The 26561-nt window shown below is 37.0% G+C and overlaps 1 protein-coding gene across 1 annotated transcript in view; it reads right to left on the bottom strand.

Annotated features, from left to right (window-relative positions):
- The window catches only part of IPO8 (importin 8), a 71395-nt gene extending 47264 nt beyond the window's left edge, over positions 1–24131 (bottom strand). The window contains exons 1-8 of the mRNA XM_007452171.1: positions 23701–24131; positions 17706–17787; positions 12225–12381; positions 9064–9222; positions 7911–8067; positions 3058–3147; positions 1444–1538; positions 935–1019 (exon numbers count right to left, since the gene is read on the bottom strand). Of these exons, the coding sequence (XP_007452233.1) occupies positions 935–1019; positions 1444–1538; positions 3058–3147; positions 7911–8067; positions 9064–9222; positions 12225–12381; positions 17706–17787; positions 23701–23784 (909 nt within the window). The 5' untranslated portion in view covers positions 23785–24131. The remainder of the gene's footprint in view (positions 1–934; positions 1020–1443; positions 1539–3057; positions 3148–7910; positions 8068–9063; positions 9223–12224; positions 12382–17705; positions 17788–23700) is intronic.
- Positions 24132–26561: the final 2430 nt, after the last annotated feature.

A 26561-nucleotide genomic window follows, 5' to 3' on the forward strand; every position in this document is an offset into this window, starting at 1 on the left:
CCCTACAGACTTTCTCACGGGCCAAAAAAATAATCTGTGAGAAAATTATAGCCATAGCTTTCCTGAATTGTTGCAAGGTAATTTTTAGAAATGATAATCCATAAAATGATACTAGTCAAAATGATAATCCATAAAAGGAAGTATTCCATCTAAGATGACAGGTTTGAACTTTCTGTCACTGACAGTAAAGAAGACTCATCTGCGTAGATTTATAAAAATCTAGAAACACCCTTTGTATCATGAAAGCCTTTTACTATGTCTGATTAATCTTTGCTTCCTTAATATAGCCCTGACACAGCCAATGCTCAATCACTACTGAATTTCATTTGTTGAAATAGAAACAAAAATTTCATGATTCAAATGGCAATACAGATAGTCTTCACGCCCATCTATCCTTTGTAGTTTGTAAATATTAATATCAACTTGGATTATTTCTCAAGAACTCCTAATTTTCACTGTACAGAATGGTTCCCAAACTTCCACAAAAATGTGTTAAGTTCTCAGCTGAAAGTCTTAACTTCTGAGCTCAACTCCTCTTGAAATAGATCAATTCCTATTACCTAAATCTTCTGATATAAAAGCTTAGAACAAAGAGGTGGGGCTCCAACAAACAGAGGGTAAGAAACTCATGTGAGATCAGGAAGTTAACTGAAGAACCTGATCTAATACTGGCGACTGCTACACAAGTATCAATCAACAGACTTGAAAGGTTTCAGTCCAGCATCTAGGAGTCTAGAAGGGACATTCTTGCAGTAGCTACCCTAGGACATTTGGTTCTAAAACTGACTGCACTGTATTAGATTCCCAGAGCTGCCATTTCATCCCCCTATAAATATGTATTAACATGTTTGTAAACTACTTTTAAATGGACAGAAGTGACTTAACTACTTTCAGTAGTAACCATCCTTCTATTTAAAAAATGTAAGTTTATTACCTGCTGAATTCCCACTGCATAAGTTTTCAAAAAGAATTCGGAAAATTCGAAGTATTCTTTTGTGACATTTCCTGGGCTTCCATATCTTAAAATACAAAGAGAAAATGTTTAAATACTGCAAATTTTAGAAACAAAGCATGCTCACCAGTTTAAATACTTGTTGAAAGATGTATTCTATTGGGACAGAAACTAACGTTTTACCTTTTTTTCACAAGCCCCAAAATGAAATTATGATAAGCTGTACTTCGACTCCAGGCCATACTTAAAATTTCAGACAGAAATATCATTTCTCGATCCTTTTTACAGAGAATAGAAAGATCCAGAGAAGACTGTTCACCTCACTATGATCTCAAAGCCAATGATTATAGTTAAGCCTGCTTTAAAACAAAGCAGAGGGTGACTTTTTGCCCTCTGCTGCTCTAAAGAGAGCATCAAGGGACCTATTCAATTTTATTATATCCAATACTGAAATACTAACCATAGATTGTAAATCTAATAACCAGAATTACCGTTCAAAGAGACGAGCTACAATGTGTAATGCCCACTTCTTACACTTCCACCAGACTAATTCTGGTCTATCATCCTCATCAATCTGCAGAGTCTCCTAGAAGGACAAAAACACCCAGATAAAATTCCCACATAATGAAAAGGTTTGTGTGACTAACAAAGGCAGACTAAATATTGATACAAATTAAGTAATATTAAATGTGAATTCAGACTGCCAAACAAATGCAAATTCTTACTTTATATATTGCTAGGTAGGAATTAAACAAGCAAAGCAAATTTCAACCAACCAGTGCTGTTGTTTTATCTTCTATCTTTAAAAGGCCCAAATAAGTAGAAAACAAAACACAAAATACCATATCCCTCAAGGAAACTCTCTGAGATGCCAGAAAAGTTCTATATCTTGTTCTGGGTGATAGTAACACAAGCGTATGTTTGTCAGAATTCACTGAACTGTTCACTAAGTTCTGTGCATTTATGTGTATAAACTAAACCTCAACATAATTTGTCCCAAGATATGGGCAAAGGAAGGAATACTGCACATTTGGAGACAAGCTCAAAATTTTAAATATTTGATATATTTTAATTTAGTTAATTTGATTATCTGAGTTAATTTGATAGATGAAATATAGTATCACTGTTACTACAGATAAAAATGAGACACCATCTTTCACCTATCAAACCGGCAAACTTAGAATTTAACAAAACAGACATTCTCAGTCACTGCTTATTAAAGTATAAGCCAGTGCACTGTTTCTGGAAAGCCGTTTGCAAGGTCTGTCAAAGTCTTGCACAGGGAATTATAGCCATTACTTTCTAATAACTTTTAATGGAGTATAACCTATAAAAATACTGAATCACTACGCTGTACACCTGAAACTAATATAATACTGTATATCAACTATACTTCAATTAACTGATTAACTAATCAATTAATTAAAGATCTGTCAAAGCTTTAAACACTGCTAAGAGGTTATCCAAACAAAATAATCATGTATGTGCATAAAAATTTAACTATATCCTTATAGTTAAAACACTAAAAAACTAAAACAACCTAAATATCTAGCAAATGAAGCATTCAACAAAAATGACACAATGTAAAAAACTTCATAATCATACAAAATATTTACAATAGATTTTAAGTGAAAAATGAACTTCAAAACAGTACCTATCTATACCATTTTTACAAATAAAATATGATTGCTCCTCCTAACAAATTTCATTAATGTTCCTTTTTCTGTATACCCTTTTAAATTACTTTTTAATAAGATTTTGTCAGCATACCCTTTTTAATCACTTCTTCCTATAAAGACTCTGTAATATTTTTTGTAGAAAGAAAAAAAATATGGTTGTATATAAATGTAGAGAAAAAAAGACAAGAGGAATAAATACCAAGTTTTAAAAATGGTTATCATTTTTAGTAGGATTAAATAGTTATTATTTTATTAATTTTGTTTATCTGAACTTTCTAAAAATGAGTATGTATCATTAATTACTTTTATTACAGTAGTAATTTTTTTTTTTTCTAAATAGCAGGCTGGTATAATAAATCAATCTACCACAAATAACCCAAACCCAAGTTTTCCCCATTCTTCTTAGGAACAGAAGCCCTTTCTTACAGGTGGAACAGTCCTGTCAATAATAGTTCGGAAGATCTCCATCCACGCTGTCATGGTTTGGTTATTCACCAGCTGAAGAGGCAATGCATACTGAAAACAAAGGACAACAACATCAGACAATAACTCCTCCCCTCTAAAAAATCAGCAATTTATCTATATTGAAAGGTTGAAATATATGAAACGGTTAACACCTGACCGTGAAGTTAGTAATTTCAGGTGGTTCAACCTAAAATTTAACTTAAAACAGCTCTATAAACATATGTATGTAAATTAAATTTTCTAAATCTAGAAAATATACATGCCATGAATTATTTCTCTAGGCTTTTTTTTTTTTTTTTGGCCACACTGTGCAGCACAAGGGGTCTTAGTTCCCTGACCAGGGAATCGAACCTGTGCCCCCTGCATTCAGAGCGTGGAGCCTTAACCACTGGACTGCCATGGAAGTCCCTAAGCTACTTTTTTAAGTAAAAAATAATAATAATACAGTAAGGCATCATTTGTTCAACATGAGATTCTAGATAAGTGATTTTTTACCATTTACCCCTTTGTGTGTCAAACTTTTTATTTTTCCAGCTTTATTGAGATATAATTGATATATAATACTATGTATGTTTAAGGTATACAACAGGACGATTTGATACACATATACATTATGAAATTACTATCACAATAAGGTTAGTCAATACTTCCATTACCTCATAAAATTATCTTTTTATTTTTGAAGTATAGTTCAGTTAAAATATTATATTAGTTTCGGGCATATAAGTGATTCAGTATTTTTATAGACTATACCCCATTTAAAGTTATTACAAAATAATGGCTATATTTCCCTGTGCTGTACAATATATCTTTGTTACTTATTTATTTTATACATAGTAGTTAGTGTCTCCTAATCCCATACCCCTATCTCAACCCTCCCCACCTCCCTCTCCTCACTGTTAATCATTAGTTTGCTCTCTATAACTGTAAATCTGTTTCTGTTTTGTTATATACATTTGTTTATTTTTTTAGATTGCACATATAAGTGATAAGAGTATTTGTCTTTCTTTGTCTGACTTATTTCACTAAGTCCATCCACATTGTCGCAAATGGCAGAATTTCATTCTTTTTTATGGCTGAGTAATATTCCATTGTGTATATGTAGGTACACACACCACCTCTTTATCTATTCATCTATTGATGGACACTTAAGTTATTCCCATATTTTGTCTACTGTAAATAATACCGCTATGAACATTGGGGTGCATGTATCTTTTCAAATTAGTGTTTTCATTTTTTTCCAGATATATACCCAGCAGTAGAATTGCTGGATCATGTGGTGGTTCTGTTTTTAGTTTTTTCAGGAACCTCCATACTGCTTTCCATAATGGCTGTACCAACTTACATTCCCACCAACATGTATGAGGATTCCCTTTTCTCCACATCCTTGCCAACATTTGTTATTTGTAGACTTTCTGATGATAGCTATTCTGACCAGTATGAGGTGGTATCCAGTGGTTTTGATTTGCATTTCTCTGATAATTAGTGATGTTCAGCATCTTTTCATTTGCCTGTTGGCCACCTGTATGTCTTCTTTGGATAAATGTCTATTCAGGTCTCCTGCCCATTTTTTAATTGGATTGTTTTTTTGATATTGGGTTGTATGAGCTGTTTATATATTTTGGATATTAACCCCTTATTGGTCATATCCTTTGCAAATATTTTCTCCCATTTAGTAGGTGGTCTTTTTCGTTTTGTCAATGATTTCCTCTGCTGTGCAAAAGCTTTTAAGTTTAATTAGGTCCCACTTGTTTATTTCTGCTTTTATTTCCTTGCCTTAGGAGACAGATCAAAAAAAAATTGCTATGATTTATGTCAAAGAGTTTTCTCCCTATTTTCTCTTCTAGGAGTTTTATGGTTTCCAAGTCTTAATCCATTTTCAGTTTATTTTTGTATATGGTGTGAGGAAATGTTCTAATCTCATTCATTTACATGTAGCTGCCCAGTTTTCCCAGCACCACTTACTGAAGAGACTGTCTTTTCTCCATTGTATATTCTTGCCTCCTTTGTCATGGATTAATTGACCATAGGTGTGTGGGTGTATTTCTGAGCTCTCTGTTCCGTTCCATTGATCTATATGCTTGTTTTTGTGCCAGTACCATGCTGTTTTGATTACTGTGTCTCTGTAGTATAGTCTGAAGTCAGGGAGCATAATACCTCCAGGTTTGTTCTTTTTTCTCAAGATTGCTTTGGCAAATCAGGGTCTTTTGTAAATTATTTGTTCTAGTTCTATGAAAAATGTCATCAGTATTTTGATAGAGATTGCATTAAATCTATAGATTGCTTTAGGTAGTATGGACATTTTTACAATATTAATTATTCCAATCCAAGAACACAGAATATCTTTCCATTTCTTTGTATTGTTTTTAAATTCCTTCATCAATGTTTTATAGTTTTCAGAGTATAGGTTTTTTACCTCCTTGGTTAAGTTTATTCCTAGGTATTTTACTCTTTTTGATGCAATTGTAAATAGGGGTGTTTACTTAATTTCTCCTCCCATAATTATCTTTTTTTGTGGTGGAAACTCATTTTAATGACTTTAATGAAAATGTTTACGTCATGAAACATTCAAGAAACATTTTTTCAATTACTTTCCTCTACACTGTGGCATGAAATCACAGTCCACTGTATTACAGTGTGCAACCCCACCCCTACTACACCTTGAGCTACAGGAGATGAGGCATAGCACCTCTGCAACCATGCAGTCCAAAACCTACTACATACTAAGGACATAATGTTAAGTAAAGCTCACAGTCTAGTTGGGGGTGGGGGGGAACACATTTAAACAAGGAATTACAATATGGTATGATAAATAGTACAGATAAAAGCAGTATAATATTGATAAGGGCACCTGTGAGGACCACCTAATGCAGCCTGCTACTATCAGAGACAACTTCCTAGAAGAAGTGATATTCAAGCCAAGACCTGGAGGAGCACAAATTGACCAGGGCATAAAGGGGAAGGAGAATGCTCCAGGCAGAAACACAGTGCCTTAAAGGTTCAGAAGTGACAGAGGACATGACCTGCTCATGAAGCTGAAAGAATTTCCATATGGCTGGAGTGCAAACAACAAAGCTAAAGCTAAGTACGGTATAAGATGAAGCAAGAGATGAAGGGTTTTATAGGCCATGGGAAAAAGTTAACACTTTGTTCTTAATGCAGTGGGGAGTCAGTTGGCTTTACGATGGGGAACATAGGAGGAGCAGGCTAAGGGCTGGGGGAAAGTAACAGTGAGTTCACTTCTGGACAAACGAGTTCTGAAATATGTATAGAATATTCAACAGTCCTGTACACAATATTTAATAAATGCTTAGATAAAATCAATTCCATTGTATCATACTTTTTAAAACATAAATTTTTCTGCCTCATCCCAAATTGTCAGACAATCACTTTTTACTTACATAAACACTGTAACTGTGCCTCCTAAAGCCTTCTAAATTTTTGCTTCCAGGATTTCCCACTAAAGAATATTACTATATTAGCATATAATAGATTACTAAAATGGTTTAAAATGATGAGGGTTTTTTTCTGGTTTTTTTAGGTTTTTAGCACATACATGTTGAGAAAAAAATTTTTAGATTTTTGTTCTCTTAGCAAACCAAGTAGAAGTAGAGGCTTTAAGAAAACTATTTCGTCAGCCTCTGTCTCACTTACTGATTCCTGGCTATGCTTCTCCCAATGGGGAAAGGGAAGTCTGGCTGCGAATAAATGGGATATTACTATATCTAATGGCAAAACATCTCACTGAATAAAAAATATTTGCCACAAAGTGATTCTCCTGAGGAAGATTTCTGAACAGAAAAACAAAAACAAAAGCACCATACATCTTCCTACCTTATTACTTTTAGAAAAAGAAAAAAAGAGGACAAAGGAATATGTTTTCCTAGTACTCTAGTTTCTTCTCTTTTCTCAGATGTGCCTCCTTTCCCTTTCTCTCTCCCCCCAAAAAAGGCTAAGCTGAAAAAAAAGGAAAATCTGCCTTGGACTATCTCTATTAAAAGTTTAAAAGATGAGGCTAAAAATATAAATCTTTATTCAAGTGAAATATTCTAGAACAGTACGAAAATACTTAAGTCAGATAGAAGCCAAGAACAAAACCAAACTATCTTGGCTGTCTAGCCTGATGAAACTACCCTCTTGCCGTGACTAATTTAACTAGAAAGCATGAAGTAAAGCCTTAATCCATTCAACATCAAACAGTTTAAACTGACAACAATTATTCTTTCTCCACCCAGATCGAAATAACTTACCCAAGTCTTTTGAGGATTAAATTTTAAATATTTTTATATTTAAAACATTCCATATTAATGTTCTTTATAGCTTTCAGGTAAGAAAAAGGAAGTATTTTAAATGAAGGTAAATGAGGCACTCAATCTTGTTTGTTAGCTTTAAATGGGTCAAATGCAAAGAAACTACGATCAATATGATTTCCCAATTAAAAAAAGGAACTCTCTTCTTTTCCTTCCTCTTCTCCTATAATCATAACTAATCTACAGGCAGAATACTATGGACAGATTAGTCAAATTATCGGGTTTCAGGGAAGTTAACTACCTTGTTTCTTCCATACCCAGACTTCAGACACTGGGGGTGAAAGGCATATGGACACTGAATCTCAGCCCTGCCACTCAGATAACCTTGGACAATTAAGTTGACCTCTCAAAGTCTGTTCTCTCATAAGGATTTTTTTAAAGAAATACATGTGAGAATATACAATAATATGTAATTTTTAACAATAACTGACACTTACTGAGCACTTTCTATGTATCAGGCAGAAATACAAGGCACTGTATTTGTCTTCTGCTATAGAAACTTACCTGCACAAGTGCATAAAAGATTTTCAGGATCTGCTTCTGTATTAATACAGAATAATGTGAGGAATCAGAAAGGAGCTGCATGATTTGTTGCTGAATACGAGGCAGAAATATTTGCATTGCTGCTATAAGAGGTTCTCTTTCCTCTGCTTTCTTATATCTACATAAGCAAAGACAAAAAGAGAGAACAATAATTTCTCCCCCCACAAAAGAGCTATAAACAATGAATGAAAAATAATATTTTTAAACTACATAAAGCTAAAACAATAACATTCCAAACACTAGCTTACATTTTCTGTTTGGATTGCTAGAATAAACTTGAAAGGAACTTTGAAAGAGCATATCCCTGTTTTAGGCAGAATACCTAAAATCTTTCTAGAAAGAGTTAGACTAGTTCAAAAAAATCCAAGACAGTTTTGCAACTTTCCTACATGAATTTTTCTAGTACTTAAATTAATTTTCACATACCACAATTCTTGCTATAAAATACAAGTTGATAAACAGTTCAAATAGACATTCCTATTATATAACAAATAATGTGGTGGAAAAAACATTTGTCCGTCTACCACCCTACTTTGAGAAGTTAAAAAACAGTTTACAAATTTAGGTGCTCTTAGGTCACTTTAACAGGTATAAATCTAAGATATACTCTAAAAATCATTTTAGAAGGAAGACTACAGGACTTTGCAGGCAGGAGCAGCAGTCCCCTTAGAAGCTAGAAAACAATGCTATTAAATGTGACACTAGTCCCACACCTCCCAGGCAACTTTTATAGAAAAGAAAGTCACTAGCAAAGAAACTTGAACATTTTCCACCTTGCATCCAAAAAGGTAAATGTTTGGTTTACTTAATGATGTGCTTACTTAAATACAAATGTTAAGGTACCTCTCCATCAAAATTTCCAAGGAAAACTGTTAATAAATGGTCCTCTGAAACTAACAAATAAGTTTGAGAAGCACTAACTTAGAGATTAGTACATTAGCAGATTAAAGATTCTTTGAAAAACTGTAGTAAATAAACATGTTTAACTGTGTTTAATCCAACATTTCCCAATCTAACCTAATTCTGTAGAACACCCATAGCAGACCCCTCTGTGCAATGTAATTCTTCTAAGTAACAGGAGGCTGGTATCTTCAGCCAATAGAAATCAACTTACTCATATGTCTTCACCAGTTGATACAGACATAATAAACTGCCAAGCCAGCTTCCACTGCTCTGTGATTGCAAGTAATAGTCTATCTTGTCGACTACCGCTGGCCAGTGACCAGGGAAATCGTATTTAATGATGGCACGGAGACACATTGTTAACTGGACTCTATAAAGTGGGGGGAAAAAGTCCAAGATCTAAGTAGTTATAAATATCAGGCTTCAAAGACCTCTAATATTGTACATAAAAACACTCTGATTCCTATGTACTTACATTATATAGATATTTATCTGGGGTTGAGGGAAAAAGAGCAGTCCTATAAAGAAAAACCTATAAAGTTCTATAAAGAATTTAAAAATAAATTCAGGGACTTCCCTGGTGGTCCAGTGGTTAAGACTTCGCCTTCTAATGCAGGGGGTGTGGGTTTGATCCCTGGTCGGGGAGCTAAGAGCCCACATGCCCTGTGGCCAAAAAACCAAAATGTAAAACACAGGCAAAATTGTAACAAATTCAATAAAGACTTTAAAAATGGTCCACACCAAAAAAAAAAAAAAAAAAAAAACTTAAAATAAATTCATAAAAAATTTTCCAAAAAGAAGACAATGAATCCACCCCAGCTCTGTAAAATTTCCCTGCTTGTTATATTTTGTATTTTGGTTATTATATCCTAAGGGGGAAACAAAACCAAAAAAGTATTTTATCGTTTCAACTGGGCAAACTTAGCCTAAAAATGGACAAAGTAAGTAAAATGGAGGCCTACATAACAGCGGGTAACATCTCTGTGAGCCAAAGCCTGGAACCATTCATCATCAGTTCCCAGTCACACAGTATTTTGCACCTATCACAGCTTCCTGAGATCCTAATTTTTGTATGAAGTAACAAGCATTAGCTGGTAATTCCTGAAGAGGAATGCTAAGAACTATTTCCAAAGAAATAAAGAAAAAAGCAACAGGAAAGACATAAAAAAAAGAAGAAGAAATCTCTTTAATGAAACCGCAAAGTGAAGCTATGAAAGATGTGATCTCATAACACTTAGGTCAGTAATCATTTCCTCAATTGGATACAACTATAATTGGGATTGAAAAGAAAGTGAGGGGAAAAAAATTTCTCTTCTACCAACTATTAGTATGTCCTTACATGGTCACTTGCAAATGGACAGAGAGTGAATCTAGCTAAATTAGGATTCCATAGTGCCAAGAAAAAGATATGTGTTCAGTTCAACAGCCAATAACTTGATTTCACTGAAATGAAACAAATAATGTTCTTTCCTTGCAAAGGATCTTTTCCAAATCTAATTGCAAAAGAACCTTTAGTAAACTTTGAGAATATTTCTTTAAGAGTAGTTACAGGGCTTCCCTGGTGGCGCAGTGGTTGAGAGTCCGCCTGCCGATGCAGGGGATGCAGGTTTGTGCCCCGGTCTGGGAAGATCCCACATGCCGCGGAGCGGCTGGGCCCATGAGCCATGGCCGCTGAGCCTGCGCGTCCGGAGCCTGTGCTCCGCAACGGGAGAGGCCACAACAGTGAGAGGCCCCGCGTACCAAAGAAAAAAAAAAAAAAGAGTAGTTACAGTTAAGCCTTCAGGACATAAAAGCAGCAAAGCCACAAAGAACTGTCTCATAATAAAGATAAAGATAACCTCTTGTGCCACCAGCAGCTGTTCCTAAACAACAAATAGGTCATATTTGTATTCAATAAAACTGAAACTTTTCATTTTTTTAATTTCATCTTCAGGTTGACCCTCTTTTTTTTTTTCCTGCAGTACGCGGGCCTCTCGGTTGTGGTCTCTCCCATTGCGGAGCACAGGCTCCGGACGCGCAGGCTCAGCGGCCATGGCTCACGGGCCCAGCCGCTCCGCAACATGTGGGATCTTCCCGGACTGGGGCCCGAACCCGTGTCCCCTGCATCGGCAGGCGGACTCTCAACCACTGCGCCACCAGGGAAGCCCCTAGGTTGACCCTCTTAATCCTTTCTCAATTCCAAGCCAAGCAAAGGATGTTTATGAACAGCCATCCTTTCATATATTAAAGTGTAGAAACATTGCTTGCAAGATTCAGAGAGATTTGAAAATGTAAAGATTTTGACAAGAAATGGACACATGATGGTACCACAGGGAAGCCAGTGCCAGATGGCATTTGGGCAACCAATGAGAATGATGATTTTCTTTCATCAATACCCCTATTTTCTCTTCTTATCCAAACAACTGCACAAAGAGGTGTTCAATGTTTGTCCACCTTCCTCACTGTTATCCTCACACTTTCTTCCCTTTCTTCTGCTTATGCCAATGTACATTATACAGTCAGGGATAGGTTACATCTAATCTGTTGAAGTTAAATAATTTCATTCCCCTACCTCAATTTCATCTATTTCCCTCCCATATTTTCAAAAGCAACCTAATCACTTGCTCATGGTGAAAAGAATTTGTTTCTCCTGTTTTAAGATTGCATAATTTTTTTGACCTACACCTCCGCTATCCACTAAGGGCAGGTACCAGCTACATGCACACACCGTAATTTAATCAAAATTAAATTTAAAATTCGGTTCCTCAGTTACACTAGCCACATTTCAAGTACTCAGTTGGCTGCTATGCCACATGGCTAAATATCAGACAGTGTGGATATAAAACATTTCCATCACTGCAGAAAGTTCTATTGGACAGTGCTGCTTTATAGCATCTAATCCAAATTTGCAAAACCAGAGACAATTCTTCTAGTTTATATTTTCTCTATCCTGTCTTCTTCAAAGGAAAAGAAGCTCAGTTCATAAAAATGAACAAAAAGATAGGTAAAGTGTTACAAAAACTGGTAGGTTAAAACCCCCAGAAGTCAATTTCCCTGTATCAGGGGAAAGAAAAGCAGATAGTAAAAAGTCAAGAGCTCATAACTAAGAACATAGGTTATTCACATAGCAAGGATCTATACAACAATTTTCGTTAGATTTTTGCCTCCACTCTTTTTGTGGCAACTTATAGAAACTAATTTTTTTTTGCAAAATATTTTGAGGCAAAGAATTACAAATGCAAAAACAAATAACTAAAACTGTATTCTTTGAGTGCCCATCTTCATTACTTTATCTCTTTTAAAAAACAGACTTGAGGCTGATGATTAAATCCAACCTTCCAAATTCATATATTCTGGGCTTCCTACTAAGCATATAGAAACAGTATAATGTACCTCACTAAATCTGGAGACCGAATTATTCCTTCCACAATGTTATCACGTATTTGCTGGCGATCGTTTTCATGAATGTTAAATGGAAATATTGCTTCTCCTGGTGGAGGTTCTCGGTCCGGCCAGTACTGGGTCACCATGTTCTTCAAGTAAATGGCAGCTAAGTCAGAGAAAAAAAATGCTAAAGTAGCAGTATCAAAAAGATGGCTTTCATTCAGCTTTACAGAGCATGAAAGGCTAAACCCTTCAATGCTAAACATGATACCCAGCAAAAATGGAAAATCTTACAGTTATAAATAGCCAAGTGGGGAAGGGAAAATGGATAAGAATTTAAAGTTTCTCTTCAGCTAGTAAAGCAAGTCTAAGCAGAAAACATCTCATTAAATCAAGCTTCCAGAGTTTACATGACAGAAAAATGATCCAGGAACTCAAGTATGCATCCTTAGACTAAACACAAGATGGTCTAAATGAAACTCTACTAAGTACTTTGAGACCATAAGCGTCATACTGTTCATAATGCCTAATACTGAACTGACAACACATGAAATTCTACAGTCCTTCATGGAGATTGCTTTTTTTGTTTTTTTTTTCACTGGCTATTATCCCGCACTACCATTTTGAAATACCTATAGTATCGGTAATTTTTATCTAACCCTTTTGAAATATTTGCCACTTGTAAATATAATAATAAAGAAAAGGACATCAGCTTTCAAATATTTTTGGAAAATCTCAGGAAATTTCTTACCTGTTTATTTCTATCAAAACACATAATCAATGATTCTGTTCCTATTCTTTTTAATCATCAACATTTAACAAAAGACTTCTAAAAGAAGCTAACATACTGCTACAGAATTTTGATAGGGGATGTGAAGTTTTCTAACCATCCCAGCTGAGCACTGAATGTAAATTAATACTTACTTATAGTGTCATATTCTTACATATACATAATATATATGAATAAAGAAAGGTGATCTGCAAAGCATTGTAACTTTCTTCCCTTAAGTTTCTCCTCTCCCTTCTCCCCTCCACCCAATCCTCCCTTCATCTCAATTTTAACATAAACTAAATTGGCACGTAGAAGCTTTATACCACAGAGAATAAACCAACGTGTTCTACATTGTAATACAACAGAAACCCAATGAAATTATAAACCTGACATCCTACAAGGTCCTCTTTCATTAGTTTTGATTCAACACAGGTCTGAAAAAGACAATTTCACCTAGGATTTCCATTTTTTAGGATAAAAACAAAAATTATTTGAGAGTGAAAGGGAGGGAGGGAGGGAGGGAGGGAGGGAGGGAGGGAGAGAGCGGGAGAAAATGTGTCTATATGTGAGAGAGTTTGGGGTTTTGTCTTTTTTTTGTCTATATGGAGAGAGTTTGGGGTTTTGTCTTTTTTTTAATTCAGACCACACAGGCTCTGGACTAAGTACCATCATTTATCCCAGTATATTTATTTTTTAATATCATAGTCATCAGCAATAAAAATACATAAACTGTTGAAAAAAATGAATAAATGATCTAAGAATATGGTCCAACCTGTCAGCAGTTCAGACTGATTTCATGAGATTAATCTTTGCAAAAAGAAAAATCAAAAAATCAATATATTATACATACCATTTTAATCCCTATAGAACTAGTCTTGAAAATAAAAAACAACTTTCAGACAGCAAAGATACAGACATGGTAAAATCATGGACTTACTCATAATTCAGTCATTAAATGCTATTAATTTTATAACTAAAAAATATTTTTATTATGGGCCACCACAAGAGATGGCCTATATAAAAGGCACACTGACAAATTTGTATATGTTGGAATAAATTGCAATTAGTTAAAATAAAATTGAACTTAATGAATAATTTGAAAAGAGAATATTAATTACTCTCATGGATAATCATGGATTACTAAAGATAATGAAGGAAATATACCAAAAATAACTGAAACTGTACCAATAATCTAAAAATCTCCCTTTAATCATTTAATTCAAGTATCTAACATTTGCCAGAGCTAAGAAAATACAAATATCTTAATTCATCATGAAGAAATTAAGTATTAAAATTTGCTTTTCTGCAGAATCCACTTACAATTTCAAGCATCTTAAGTTTGAAATTAGTTTTAAAACATACAAACGCTTCTCCCCTTCTCAAACACAATAAATCATCACATACACTCTATCCTCTGGACCCAGAGCCACCACTACACAGATCAACTGGGTTCCATAACCTCAAAGGGGAAAGGATGCCATTAAACTCTGTGAAGCAGAATGCTGTGCTTTTTTGAGTTGATGTTTTTAAGCTTTTCCATTTTTCATAGTAATTTGGTAGCCCCTCTCTCCTTCTCTCCTTGTTATTACTTTAATCTGTTAAAGACTACGAAATAAGGTAACAAAGTGTATATATTATATATCTAAAACAAGATTAAATAGATTCTGGGTATCCTACAAATAAGACACATTAGTTTTAACAAAAGAGCTTCTTGAAGTGCTTCTGGACTGATCAGAGGCAACTTTCTGTTTATTTCTAGGTTTTGTATTCTGGAACACTGAGGTTAACCTTAATAATGCTATTAAGCTTACCAATCAAAAGGAAAACAGTGGAGCAAACATCCAAATTTATTTTGTTTAGCTTGCCAATATCAAAATATTACATTTATTTCCTATTTCTTCACAGTAAGGTAATAAAGGACATTCACTAATGAGCTTGCTTGATAATCGCAAGAATATTTTAGAATTCCCCACAAACAAAATAATCAAGCACTGAATATTCTGCAGAACTATTTCCACTTAATATTAGCATAATTTTTTATACAGGCTGATTTTTTTTTCTTTTTTCTTTTTTCTTTTTTTTTTTTTGCGGTACGCGGGCCTCTCAACCGTTGTGGCCTCTCCCGTTGCGGACCACAGGCTCCGGATGCGCAGGCTCAGCGGCCATGGCTCACGGGCCCAGCTGCTCCACGGCATGCGGGATCTTCCCGGACCAGGGCACGAACCCATCTGCCCTGCATCGGCAGGCGGACTCTTAACCACTGCGCTACCAGGGAAGCCCCAGGCTGATATTTTTTAATCAAAGATCATATCATTCTTCTTTAAATGTCATGCTAAAATGATAAATTATCTGTCTGGGTGTCACCATCAGATTCTTAGAGCTTTGGTATTTTAATAATAGATTAAATAGAACAGAAAATTTATAAATGGCACTTAAATTTAGGTGATAATGTAGAAGTCTACACAGTATATTTCAGACTGTCTAATAAAATGGATGCTCTAAAGTAGAAAGTTGTCCTAATAAATTAGGACATGATCAACCACCAAGACAAACTCTATCATGTGGCTAACAGATTTGAAATCTACATAAACTATGAAGAAAAAATTGCCTTTAAATGCTATTTTCATTTTATATCAAAACTTAATTACTTAAGTTATTAAGATTTAAAGTTGTACACAGTTGGTGAGGACATGGGGAACCCAGCATTCTAATGCACTGTTAACAGAAAAAGCAAGTAAATGCAACTTGGTGATAAGATTCAAAATTCTAAATGTTAATATTGTTAATATCATTGACCTAGCACTTCCATTTGTCAAAATTTATTCTGTGAAACTATCCACACGAGCATCCAGAGACATGTGTCCAAGGATGTTCATTTCAGCATTGCCTCTATCAAAAAACCACAAAAAAGGGGCTTCCCTGGTGGTGCAGTGGTTGAGAGTCTGCCTGCCGATGCAGGGGGCACGGGTTCATGCCCCGGTCTGGGAAGCCCCCACATGCCGCGGAGTGGCTAGGCCCGTGAGCCATGGCCGCTGAGCCTGCGCGTCCGGAGCCCGTGCTCCGCAACGGGAGAGGCCACAACAGTGAGAGGCCCACGTACCGGAAAAAAAAAAAAAAAAAAAAAACACAAAAAGGGACAATAAAGGAAATGTACACTAATATCAGATTGCTTAAACTATGGCAGTTCTAATTCAAAGAAATATTGAATAACTGTTACAAAGAATGAAGTATATGTACATGTACTGACATGGAATGATGCCCCAAGGGTATAAGGTTAAATGAAAAAAAAGGAAATTATAAAATAGCATGTGTAATACAAACAGATTTTTGTTACTTTTTAAAACCAACCTATCTACAGAAAAAAAAGAAATAGAGAACCATGCACCAAAGTTGACAGTAGGTATCTTTGGGGGTGGGATTAAGAGGAATCTAATAATATAAACTGTATTTTTGTAATGTTTATATGTCATATAAAGAAGACATATTAATTTAATAAATTGCTTTAAGATCTTTAAAAATACTGTTTCTACAAAGCTTTATGGGAAATTCACAATGGCCCTATAAACACTTAGGTTATTAAAATAGGTTTCACTTTGCAAAATGTGGTTTCAAAACAGCCCTATTTTATAAAACAAAGATTAAATTGAGAATTGTGGTTTCAAAAAACTTACATAGAAGTCTTATAAACCTTATTAAAGTAAAAAATAATTCCACCGCGAATGTTTTTCCATAGGTTTTTCTTAACCACAAATGGATCATTTAGAAAATCATATTTTTCCAAAACTTAATGATTCCCTACATTTTTATTCTGTTATGTTCAAGTAAAACTAAATACTTTTATCAGCATGTATAATATAATCCCATTTCTATATTGTTCATCTATCCTTCTACCTGAACACATGCAAAGACTAACGTTCATCCAATGTTAATGATGGTCATTTCTGAGTGATGAATGTCAGGTAATTTTTTTCTACATTTTTGTTTCAATTTTTCTATATTGCCCAAATTATTTATTAGTACATATCACTTACATAATTCTTTAAGTCTCTTCAATTACATATTTTTAAATTAGGTATTATCATTTTACCCCTTTTATCATGAAATTATTCTCTTTCCAGGACTCATTACACTCTAAGACTTTCTCCATTTTTTAACCTTCTGGGTTCTAATTACCAGTTCATTAAAAAAGCAAAAATAATAATAATACACAACATGAGGGAACTACCCTAAGATCCCACAGACTCAAAAGTAAGTTTCATGTTTATAACAAAAGTCCTGCTCCCCAATCATGTGGTTAAGAACACCTATGTAAACCTTATCTCCATGATCTGATGCCTGAATGGAACCAAATTAATATATACAAATTCATGGTCTTAATCTATGAGCCCAAAGGCAAGGCCACCAGGAATCATTAAAAATTAGGAAGATAAAGCTATTAAAACTGGGAAAGCTAAGAGGGAAAAATGGCAAGGTTATAGAGAAAAGGAACTGTAGCTAGAAGCTAGAAGAGGAAAGAAAAAGCTATGATAGATTTAAGAGCTCAGTATGGACCTCTACATTTCCAGGGAAAAAGAGAGTGAGTTTTTAAGCCATTAGAAATACTTCATGTGAGTTTCCTATGTTTTCAAAGAAAGCAGATATTTAGAAATGAAATAAAACGCTAGCCCTACTTTTACCCATAAATAAACTTATAAAGGATAAAAAAAAAACCAACTCACCTGCCTGGCGTACTGGGAATTCCACATGGTCAGAGACTATAATCCGAAGTAAACTGGGGGCAAAATTGATAATCTTGTAAGACTGAAATTACAAAGAAATATTTTATAAAAAAATAGGGCAATATAAATGAATAACTGTTAGCACCTGTTCCTGAATACATTACTGTCCAAATAAAAGAAAAACTTTTAAAGTGAGAGAAACTCTCCAAAGCCAAATGAAGATTACTAAAATACTCCAAGTCAGAAAAATTTACTTAGAATAAATTGATGAATAAATGAGTAAGAACAATTTTATGTTTTTTGGACATATATTGTCAAAATGCTCTCCAGAAAGGGTGTAGCAATTTATACTCCCAAGAGTAGAATATGCGTGTTCATCTATCTAATATAGGGATTAGCATTATCATTCCTTCAAAACTTTTAAACCTTATTCATATTTTAAATTACATTTATTCTAGTTTGAATTTTTTTTCCTGTTTGTTGGCTATTTGTTTTCTTCTACAGATTCCTTTATCCCCTCACCCTTTTGTAAATGGAATATTTGTTTTATTCTTAATAAATTCTAGGAGCTATTTTATGAATTTAATCTCAAGTTTTTATTTGACTTATACATTGCAAGTGTTTGTTTCCAGCTTATTTGTGCTTCAATTTTGTTTACGATATTTTTGACAAACAGGAAAACATGGGCTACAGAAAACAAGAGATCCAACACAGAAAACGGACAATGGCTGTGCATAAGCTATAGAGAGGAACCAGTCCAGACTGGAACAAGTGTGCTTCACAAGACAGTGTTGAGAGCTGTCGTCACCAGCTGCTCTCTGTTGCCAGAGCAGCTTTTTTTTTTTATCTGTTCAACAAATTTTATTGAGTACTGATTATGTTCTAGCCATCGTTTTTTTTTTTGTTTGTTTGTTTTTACATCTTTATTGGAGTATAATTGCTTTACAATGGTGTGTTAGTTTCTGCTTTATAACAAAGTGAATCAGTTATACATATACATATGTTCCCATATCTCTTCCCTGCCAGAGCATCTTTTAAATTTAACAATGCCCAAGTGAGCCTGTGCTGATGAACTGCCTGCTGCCTGGACCATTTCTCCCCATAGACATGTTCTACTTTGACCTATTCCTGAGTTTGGCCATGGTAATTTTAGAAGCAAAAAAAAAAAAAAAAAAAAAAAAAAAAAGAGAGAGCAGCCTATTCCTTCTGATCATATATCCTCCAGATGTCTAGTACCTGGACCTAGTACCTGTCTAGTACAGGCCTGCCACATTCCCAGAGCTTACACTTGGCCTTGCCCACTGACGTTCCCAGAAAAGACTCATACTCAGTGAGGCTAAAGCCAGACCATGACGCAGAGTCTTTTCTGCTTACGTCCTCCCAGGAGCCTGGATCTATGGTGCATCCCTTTCAGTACACCACTAGGTTTATGCATACCACTCCATTTTTTAAATTTATCACCTTTCCTATTATTTGTAATAGCATTTATTAAGATAAATGTTCAGGGACTTCCCTGGTGGTGCAGTGGTTAAAACTCCACGCTCCCAATGCAGGGGGCCGGGGTTCGATCCCTGGTCAAAGAATTAGATTCCACATGCATGTCTCAACTAAGAGTTCACATGCCACAACTAAGGAGCCTGTATGCCACAACTAAGGAGCCGCCTGCCACAACTAAGACCCGGTGCAACCAAATAAACACATATGAAAAAAAAAAAGATAAATGTTTGACCAAAAATTTGGAGAAAACTGGCATCTTTAAAACATTCTTTCCATCCAGGAACATTATGCTTTCCAAGTCTTTCCACATCCTTCAGTAAAATTTTAAATTATCTTATAGTTGCTCTTCCTTTCATCCTGTATAAGCCTCAAAATCTTAAATCTGTTGTATATAAAGTAAACTGAAACCACCAGAAATTTAAAGTAGTTTTTAAGAAAACAGATTTCTTTTAATAGCAGTTTACAGGAGTCAAAATTAAAACAGATTTAGCTCAGTCTCACCTTCTATATTTACATTCTTGTAAAATAACTCATGTTTATAACTTTTGAGATACTGTAAGATCCTGAGTGAATCAATGATTGAAACATATATATTGTTTAGTTCTAATCTACATAGTTTACTTATTATACATAAGTACAAAATAACCTTTACACTTAGATTAATACTACTTATTTGGAAGTAGTTATAGTGGAGACTTTATTTCAACACTGTTGCCATTGTACACATTTTGGAACTCCTCTTTTTACAACTGTTTTGACATTTCAGAGAACTTCTGAAACTTTTTGTCTTCTTTCAGCCTTGATTCAATCAACATTAATTTGACCAGCTAAAACATTCAGTGGTAAATTCAGATATATTCTCATACTACTTTCCTTACAAATATTTATCCAATTTCCTTTTCTACCCTGGGCTTCAAGTTTCTAAAAAATAATAATAATACTATCTCTCAATGATTTCTTGAGGATTTTGGTTCATACCTGTGAAGTTTTCTGAAAATAAAGTTTCCTTGCTTAGCTAAATTCTGCATTTTATGAGAATTCATTTAAAGCAAAACCTGATGTTTTCCCACTCTGCCTCGTTGCTCCCTCAACCTTAACTTTTCCAGTCCTCCAACACACCAAGCTGAAGGGCTTTACTGAATTTGCTCTTCCCTATCTTCCTCTCCCCATTCATCGGGTTCACTTCTTCACAATATCTAGGTCTCTGCTCGATGCCATTCTTCAGAGACTGATCACCCTACTTATACATACCAACACTCTCTCTAGGGCTTTACTCTCTATAGCACTTATAACCTAAAATTGTATTATTTACTTTTCTGTATCCCCCCCACTAGAATGTAAGGTCCATGAGAGCAGAGTCTTGTAGTAGTGCCTGCAAATAACCCAATAAATATGTTATTCATAGAAGCAAACTCTCTTAAAGGGCAATAAAAATGATACATACAGGGCTTCCCTGGTGGCGCAGTGGTTGAGAATCTGCCTGCCAATGCAGGGGACACGGGTTCGAGCCCTGGTCTGGGAAGATCCCACGTGCCGCGGAGCAACTGGGCACGAGAGCCACAATTACTGAGCCTGCGCCTCTGGAGCCTGTGCTCCGCAACAAGAGAGGCCGCGATAGTGAGAGGCCCGCGCACCACGACGAAGAGTGGCCCCTGCTTGCCACAACTAGAGAAAGCCCTCGCACGGAAACGAAGACCCAACACAGCCATAAATAAATAAATAAATAAAGCAAACTGTCAACAAGTAAAAATAAATAAACACTATTAAAAAAATGATACATACAGATGCATGGAAAAGGAGAGATTCCAAAGCGTGGCAATGAAAGTAAATATCTTGATTTCCCTTTTGAGGCCATGATTTATTAAAAGAAGTCATCTTTCTGGATGAGTTACTGGCAAAAGATATCTACCCATTCCTACTTCCCTATGCTGCTGCTAAAGGGACTGCTGGGTTTAAAGACAATGATGAATGTGTACAGGATCTATTCTTAATATCCTCCAATGAAACTGAAAACACATTTTTCCAGAGAAACAATATCGGATATAGCAGTCAAGGAGCCAGTCACTGGTAACAGAAAGATGTTGGCTACAGAAAAATATAGTTCCAAATAAGAATTTATCCTTTGGGGCTTCCCTGGTGGTGCAGTGGTTGAGAGTCCGCCTGCAGATGCAGGGGACGCGGGTTCATGCCCCGGTCCGGGAAGGTCCCACATTCCGCGGAGCGGCTGGGCCCGTGAGCCATGGCCACTGAGCCTGCACGTCCGGAGCCTGTGCTCCGCAACGGGAGAGGCCACAGCAGTGAGAGGCCTGCGTACCGCAAAAAAAAAAAAAAAAAATCTAGGTGCAAAAGAATTTATCCTTTGGAACACAGGCCTTTATGTTTTGAAACTGCCTACTCTTCTAAATGGCAACTGACAAATCAATCAGTACACTGTAGAAACTGCCCCTATTTCCTACGCAGAGAATATTTATCATGGGGGGACCTAGACTAAAATATTAAATGAGCTGGACCGTAATCATTTATGGTAGATTACCCACCTGTTTATTCAACAAAAAAGGAGGTTACAGTGGAGGTAAAGGATAAACATACAAAATCCGACATTAAAACCATGTTTTATTAAAAGGTTATATGACATTATACTTTGGTCGTCTACTTACAATTCAAAAAAATACTTAGAGCATATTACAATCCAAAGCATTATACTAAATATAAATGCTAAATGAGTGACATAGCAATAAGCTACTTTTAGAAGTTGCAGAGGAAATTGTGGTCTGTGATTAGTTGGGTGGATATGGGGCAGGGCAGAGTGAGGTTGGAATGGATTTGGATTGAAATACCACGAAGAAAAGGGTAGAATTGGATCCTAAATGTCTCTTGCAGTTCTGTAGACTTTCCTACCTACCTTTTCCACTTCTAAATTCAACTGCACTTATATACTGATGACTCAGAAACAAAGCAAGGGTAGGCTAACAGAGGCAGGGTAGTACAATATGATAGCAAAGACATAATCCCTGTCAACACTATCAGTATAACATCTGGCCTCATTGTGAAGAGAAACAGGCTAACTCCCCTGTTCATACTGGTAGATTGCAAGTTCAGCTCTTGCTTTGTTCCTCCTAACCAGTGCCTGGATTACTACTCTTCTAGCCAAGCAACATATAGTACTTTTACTCTGCAAAGCCTGGGACAGGTACCGACTTTAACTTTCCCCTATTCTGAGTGAGAATCCTTTTCTCTTTGAAGCACCAATGCATTCCCTTTGGGCTTCAGTTCAACTCAACCTTCCCTCCAGAGCCAGTGTTTTCACTCTCCCTCCTATCTCTTGGAAATCCTGGATTCACACTTACTCCACCCAGATTTCCCATTTCAGAGATTCACAATGGATATTTGCACTTTAAAGTCAACTCCAACCAGGGAAAACCTAAGTGAACTCCTACAGAAACATTTACTTAGGACAGTCGTTCTCACACTTCAGGAAGCACAGAATCACCTAGCTAGCTGATTAAAACATAACTGGGCCCATCCCCAGAGTTTCTAATTCTTTAAGTCTAGAGTGAAGCCCCATAATTTGCATCTCTAACAAGTTCCCAAACGATGTTGATGTTGCTCATCCTGGGCAACACTTTGAGAACCACTAATTTAGGTATATTCCTTTACATTTTAAGGATTACTGTAACCTCAGACAGCTGTCAATCTATCCCGGGGGTGGACCGTAATTCGTACTTTTTACTGAGAGGTCTCTGATTCATTCTTACAGGTGGGGAGTAAAATACAAGCTAGAGTTTGGGATCATTAAATTTGGAAATGTCGGTAGTATCGCTGGAACATGGTCAAGGCTAGTTAGTAAGAATAGAGGATGGGGAATGAAAGAAAGTCTCACACATTTTACCGTTTATAAGAAATCCCTAAAAACACTTACTACTCGGCGAGTCTTTCGCAAAGCACTAACACCATAAAAATTGCCTGTTTTTCCCAGAGCACTCTCCCGACAGCATTTCTCCAACGCTCCAACAAAACTCTGCCAATCAGTGTCTAAACGGTCCTGCCAACCCCACAGAAGCAGGCGATGGGCAGGGTTTCCCACAGCAACACCTAAAAAGGGCTGGGTCTGCAGAAAAGCTGAACTCAAAGATTTGAATTTTAAGCGAATTTTCCCACCAAGTCAGCGTACTTAAGGAAAAGAAATCACATCCCGAAAACACTAGTAAAGCTTGCTAAAGCTTCTTTTTGCGGACCAGGCAGGCTGAACAAACTGCACTGGGGAAGGAAAACGACATGAAAAGATGCAAAGGTGGCCAACAGGTGCGTGAGCCGTTGAGAAAAAATCCGGAGAGTGCGGCGCCACTGGACCCCGGGGCGGGGGCTGGGGCGAGGGTGGAACCGGCCGAGAGACGCGTCGGGGTCTGGGGCCCGGGGCCCGGGTAGGGGTGGAGATCAGGGGCGCCGAGGAGGGAGAGTCCGGCGAGCCGGCGGGGGGCGCCGCAGGCCTGCTCCTTACCTGGTTGAGTTCATTCTCAGCTGCAATCCGCAGCTTCGGGTCGATGGTGCCTTTCAGCGCCTGGATGATCCGGTTGAGGTCCATCTCACCGGGCGGGGGCTCGGGGGCCCCCGGACCAGTAGGCCAGACTGCAGCTTTAGTTTTTCTTTTGACACTCTCAGCTTCCTCCTCCGCGACGCTTGCACTACCTCACTCCCCACACCCCGCCACCTTCGCCACCTGCAGCCACTTGCTGCGCCACTCTGACTCCGCGCCCCCTGTCCTCCCTTTCTACCCCCAACAACTCGCTCTCCATTCACCCTTTTACGACAGCCGGTGGGAGGCGGGAGAAGTAATAAGAGGAAGCGGCGCCTCCTTTACGGCGGCCTCTTCCCCCCGGGCGTGATGCTATGGCCGCCCCCGCCGGCGGCCACCATGCTACTGTACGGAAAGTAGTCGGCTTCTTTCCCGGAGGGAAACCGGTTTCACTGGCTCCGGTAGGCGGCAGTCTTGCTACCATACGGAAAAGAGCCTCCCGCCTCTTCGGAGATCCGGAAACGGGCTAGCTAGATCTCTTTACAACTACATCCAGATTAAGCATATATGGATGGCGTGGCACTTTTTGTTAGTCTGAGCACTCTTTGGGCATTACAACTGAGCCTGTTTCAGGGCAGACTTGTTGGGACCTTGAGATCATTCTAGCCCACAGGAGAACAAGGCTCCCTCAGTCTGTAGGAGCCATCATTCATTCATTCATTCATTCACTGAACGGTTTTTTTTTGTTTTTTCTTATTTATTTATTTTTGGCTGCGTTGGGTGGGCTCTAGGCACGCGGGCTCTAGAGCTCAGGCTCATTAGTTGTGGCGCTGGGGGCTTAGTTGCTCCACGGCCTGTGGGATCCTCCCGGACCAGTGCTCGAACCTGTGTCCCCTGCATTGGCAGGCGGGTTCTTAACCACTGCACCGCCAGGGAAATCCCTCACTGAACGTTTTTTAAACATGTATTTTTGGGCCAGAGTACTACGATACTTAGGCACCACATTATAACAAAATGAATTCAATGCAGGTTACTATGAAGGAACTTACAATGTGATAGAAGAGACAAATGTAAACAGAAAAAATATACTTAGAAAGTAACTGTTCCAGATCAGAGAAACTAACTCTATGCCTGAGGGTTTCTGTAATACTTCCAGATCTTCTCAGAAAAGTAGCGAAATGCAAGAAAAGGTATACTGTCTCCACCCACTGTGGCCATATCTGGCCCCAAAATTTCAATGGCATAAAAATATTAAGGAGCTAGTTGTTCCCGAGGTTAACCCAGAAAAAGAGAGTTAAATTACATTTGTAAAGAAGATGACTGTGGGCAAAATACATCTGAAGGGGTGTGATCTTTCCTGGAGCACCGTAATTAAGACAGATTGGTTCAGCTAACTGGGTTCAATCAAGAGGGCAGAAACTTTGTGGTGGAAAACTTAGCAGCCTGAAAGCTCTCCCCTCTACAGGGGCTGTAAATGGGACCACGCCCTTCAGCTGGGTGCAAAAGTGCCTAGCAATATGTATCTGGTTGCTTCCAGTTTTTCCCATTCTCTACATTTCCATCAGAGTAGGGTTTCTTAAAGGTTAATACTGTCATGTCCCTTCCTTGATGATTTCCCATCAACTTCAAGATAAAATACAAACTCCTTAGCACTCCAAATTTTTATGAATCATAGTGCCTTTCATCTTCACGCTATTTCCTTATCCCACTCTTTTGGACCACATGAATCTAAAATGCCTTGACCTCTGAAATCTTAACTCCAATATCCTCTTTTCAATTTAGGAACTTCTCTTCCATCTCTGTCTCCCTCAATAACTCATAACGGTTTTCCAACTCAGTCACTTTTCAGCCCTTCCTTAGTCTATCCATTCATGACTACACATCCTTCTCTGCTAATAAACTCCCAATTTAACTTCTCAAGTCTACCCTTGACCCACTGTGCAAACCGACACCGCTACAAATGTGTTCTTTCCTTAGGCCCAACAATCCTATTCCTTTCCTTTGCTCAGCACCACCTTCAGCATCTCAGCAACTGTTCCCACCCTCAATACTCTTCTCAAACTTCCTACCTCTTTCCACAGAGCTCTGCAAAGATGAACAAAACCACTAGGCTCAAACACAAATTAATCTGTTTACCCCTCTTTACCTCCTTGCCTCCAATCTGAACCCAATCTTCTCCCATTTCCTCTGGGACCTTGCTCCATAAATCTTTATTCTATATATTATTCATTAAAATAAATTTTGAGTCTTATTACACACTTATGGTTGACAATTTGTAAAACTCTTTCCTATATTTTCAACCTTTCTCTCCACTGATTCAACCTCAGCCTAAAAATATTTCCCCCAGTTAAAAAACAATCTTTCAGTAATGCTCTCTAACTAACATTCATTCTTTTCCAAGGAAGGGTCTTCATTCCTTGTCTCTACTTCCTTACTTCCTATTTGTGCTTCAGTCAGCTATTCCTAGGCTTCTGCCTTCATTTCCCCCACTGAAACTGCCAACAAAAAATGAACACGAATCCCTTAGTTGGTATCTAAGGTATGCGTATTTGATCTATGCAAGAGACAGTTTTAGTTATCTTAAAACCTCTCTCTGGTATCTGACACTGTAATATATATATATATAGTTTTGCAAGATGTTACCATTGAAGGAAATTGGATGGATAAGGGTACACAGGACCCATCTGTATTATTTCTTACAACTACATGAGAATCTACAATTATCTCAAAAAATAAACTTTAACTTACAAAATATATAATTTAAGAAAGATGATGTTCCCATGAAAACTTTGTATGCTTTGAAAAGACTCAGTGAAGATAAGTTACTCAAAAATAATGCTGTCAAA

This window comes from Lipotes vexillifer, unplaced genomic scaffold (assembly GCF_000442215.2).
Source record: "Lipotes vexillifer unplaced genomic scaffold, Lipotes_vexillifer_v1.1 scaffold1, whole genome shotgun sequence".
In the NCBI taxonomy this organism is placed as follows: Eukaryota; Metazoa; Chordata; class Mammalia; order Artiodactyla; family Lipotidae; genus Lipotes; species Lipotes vexillifer.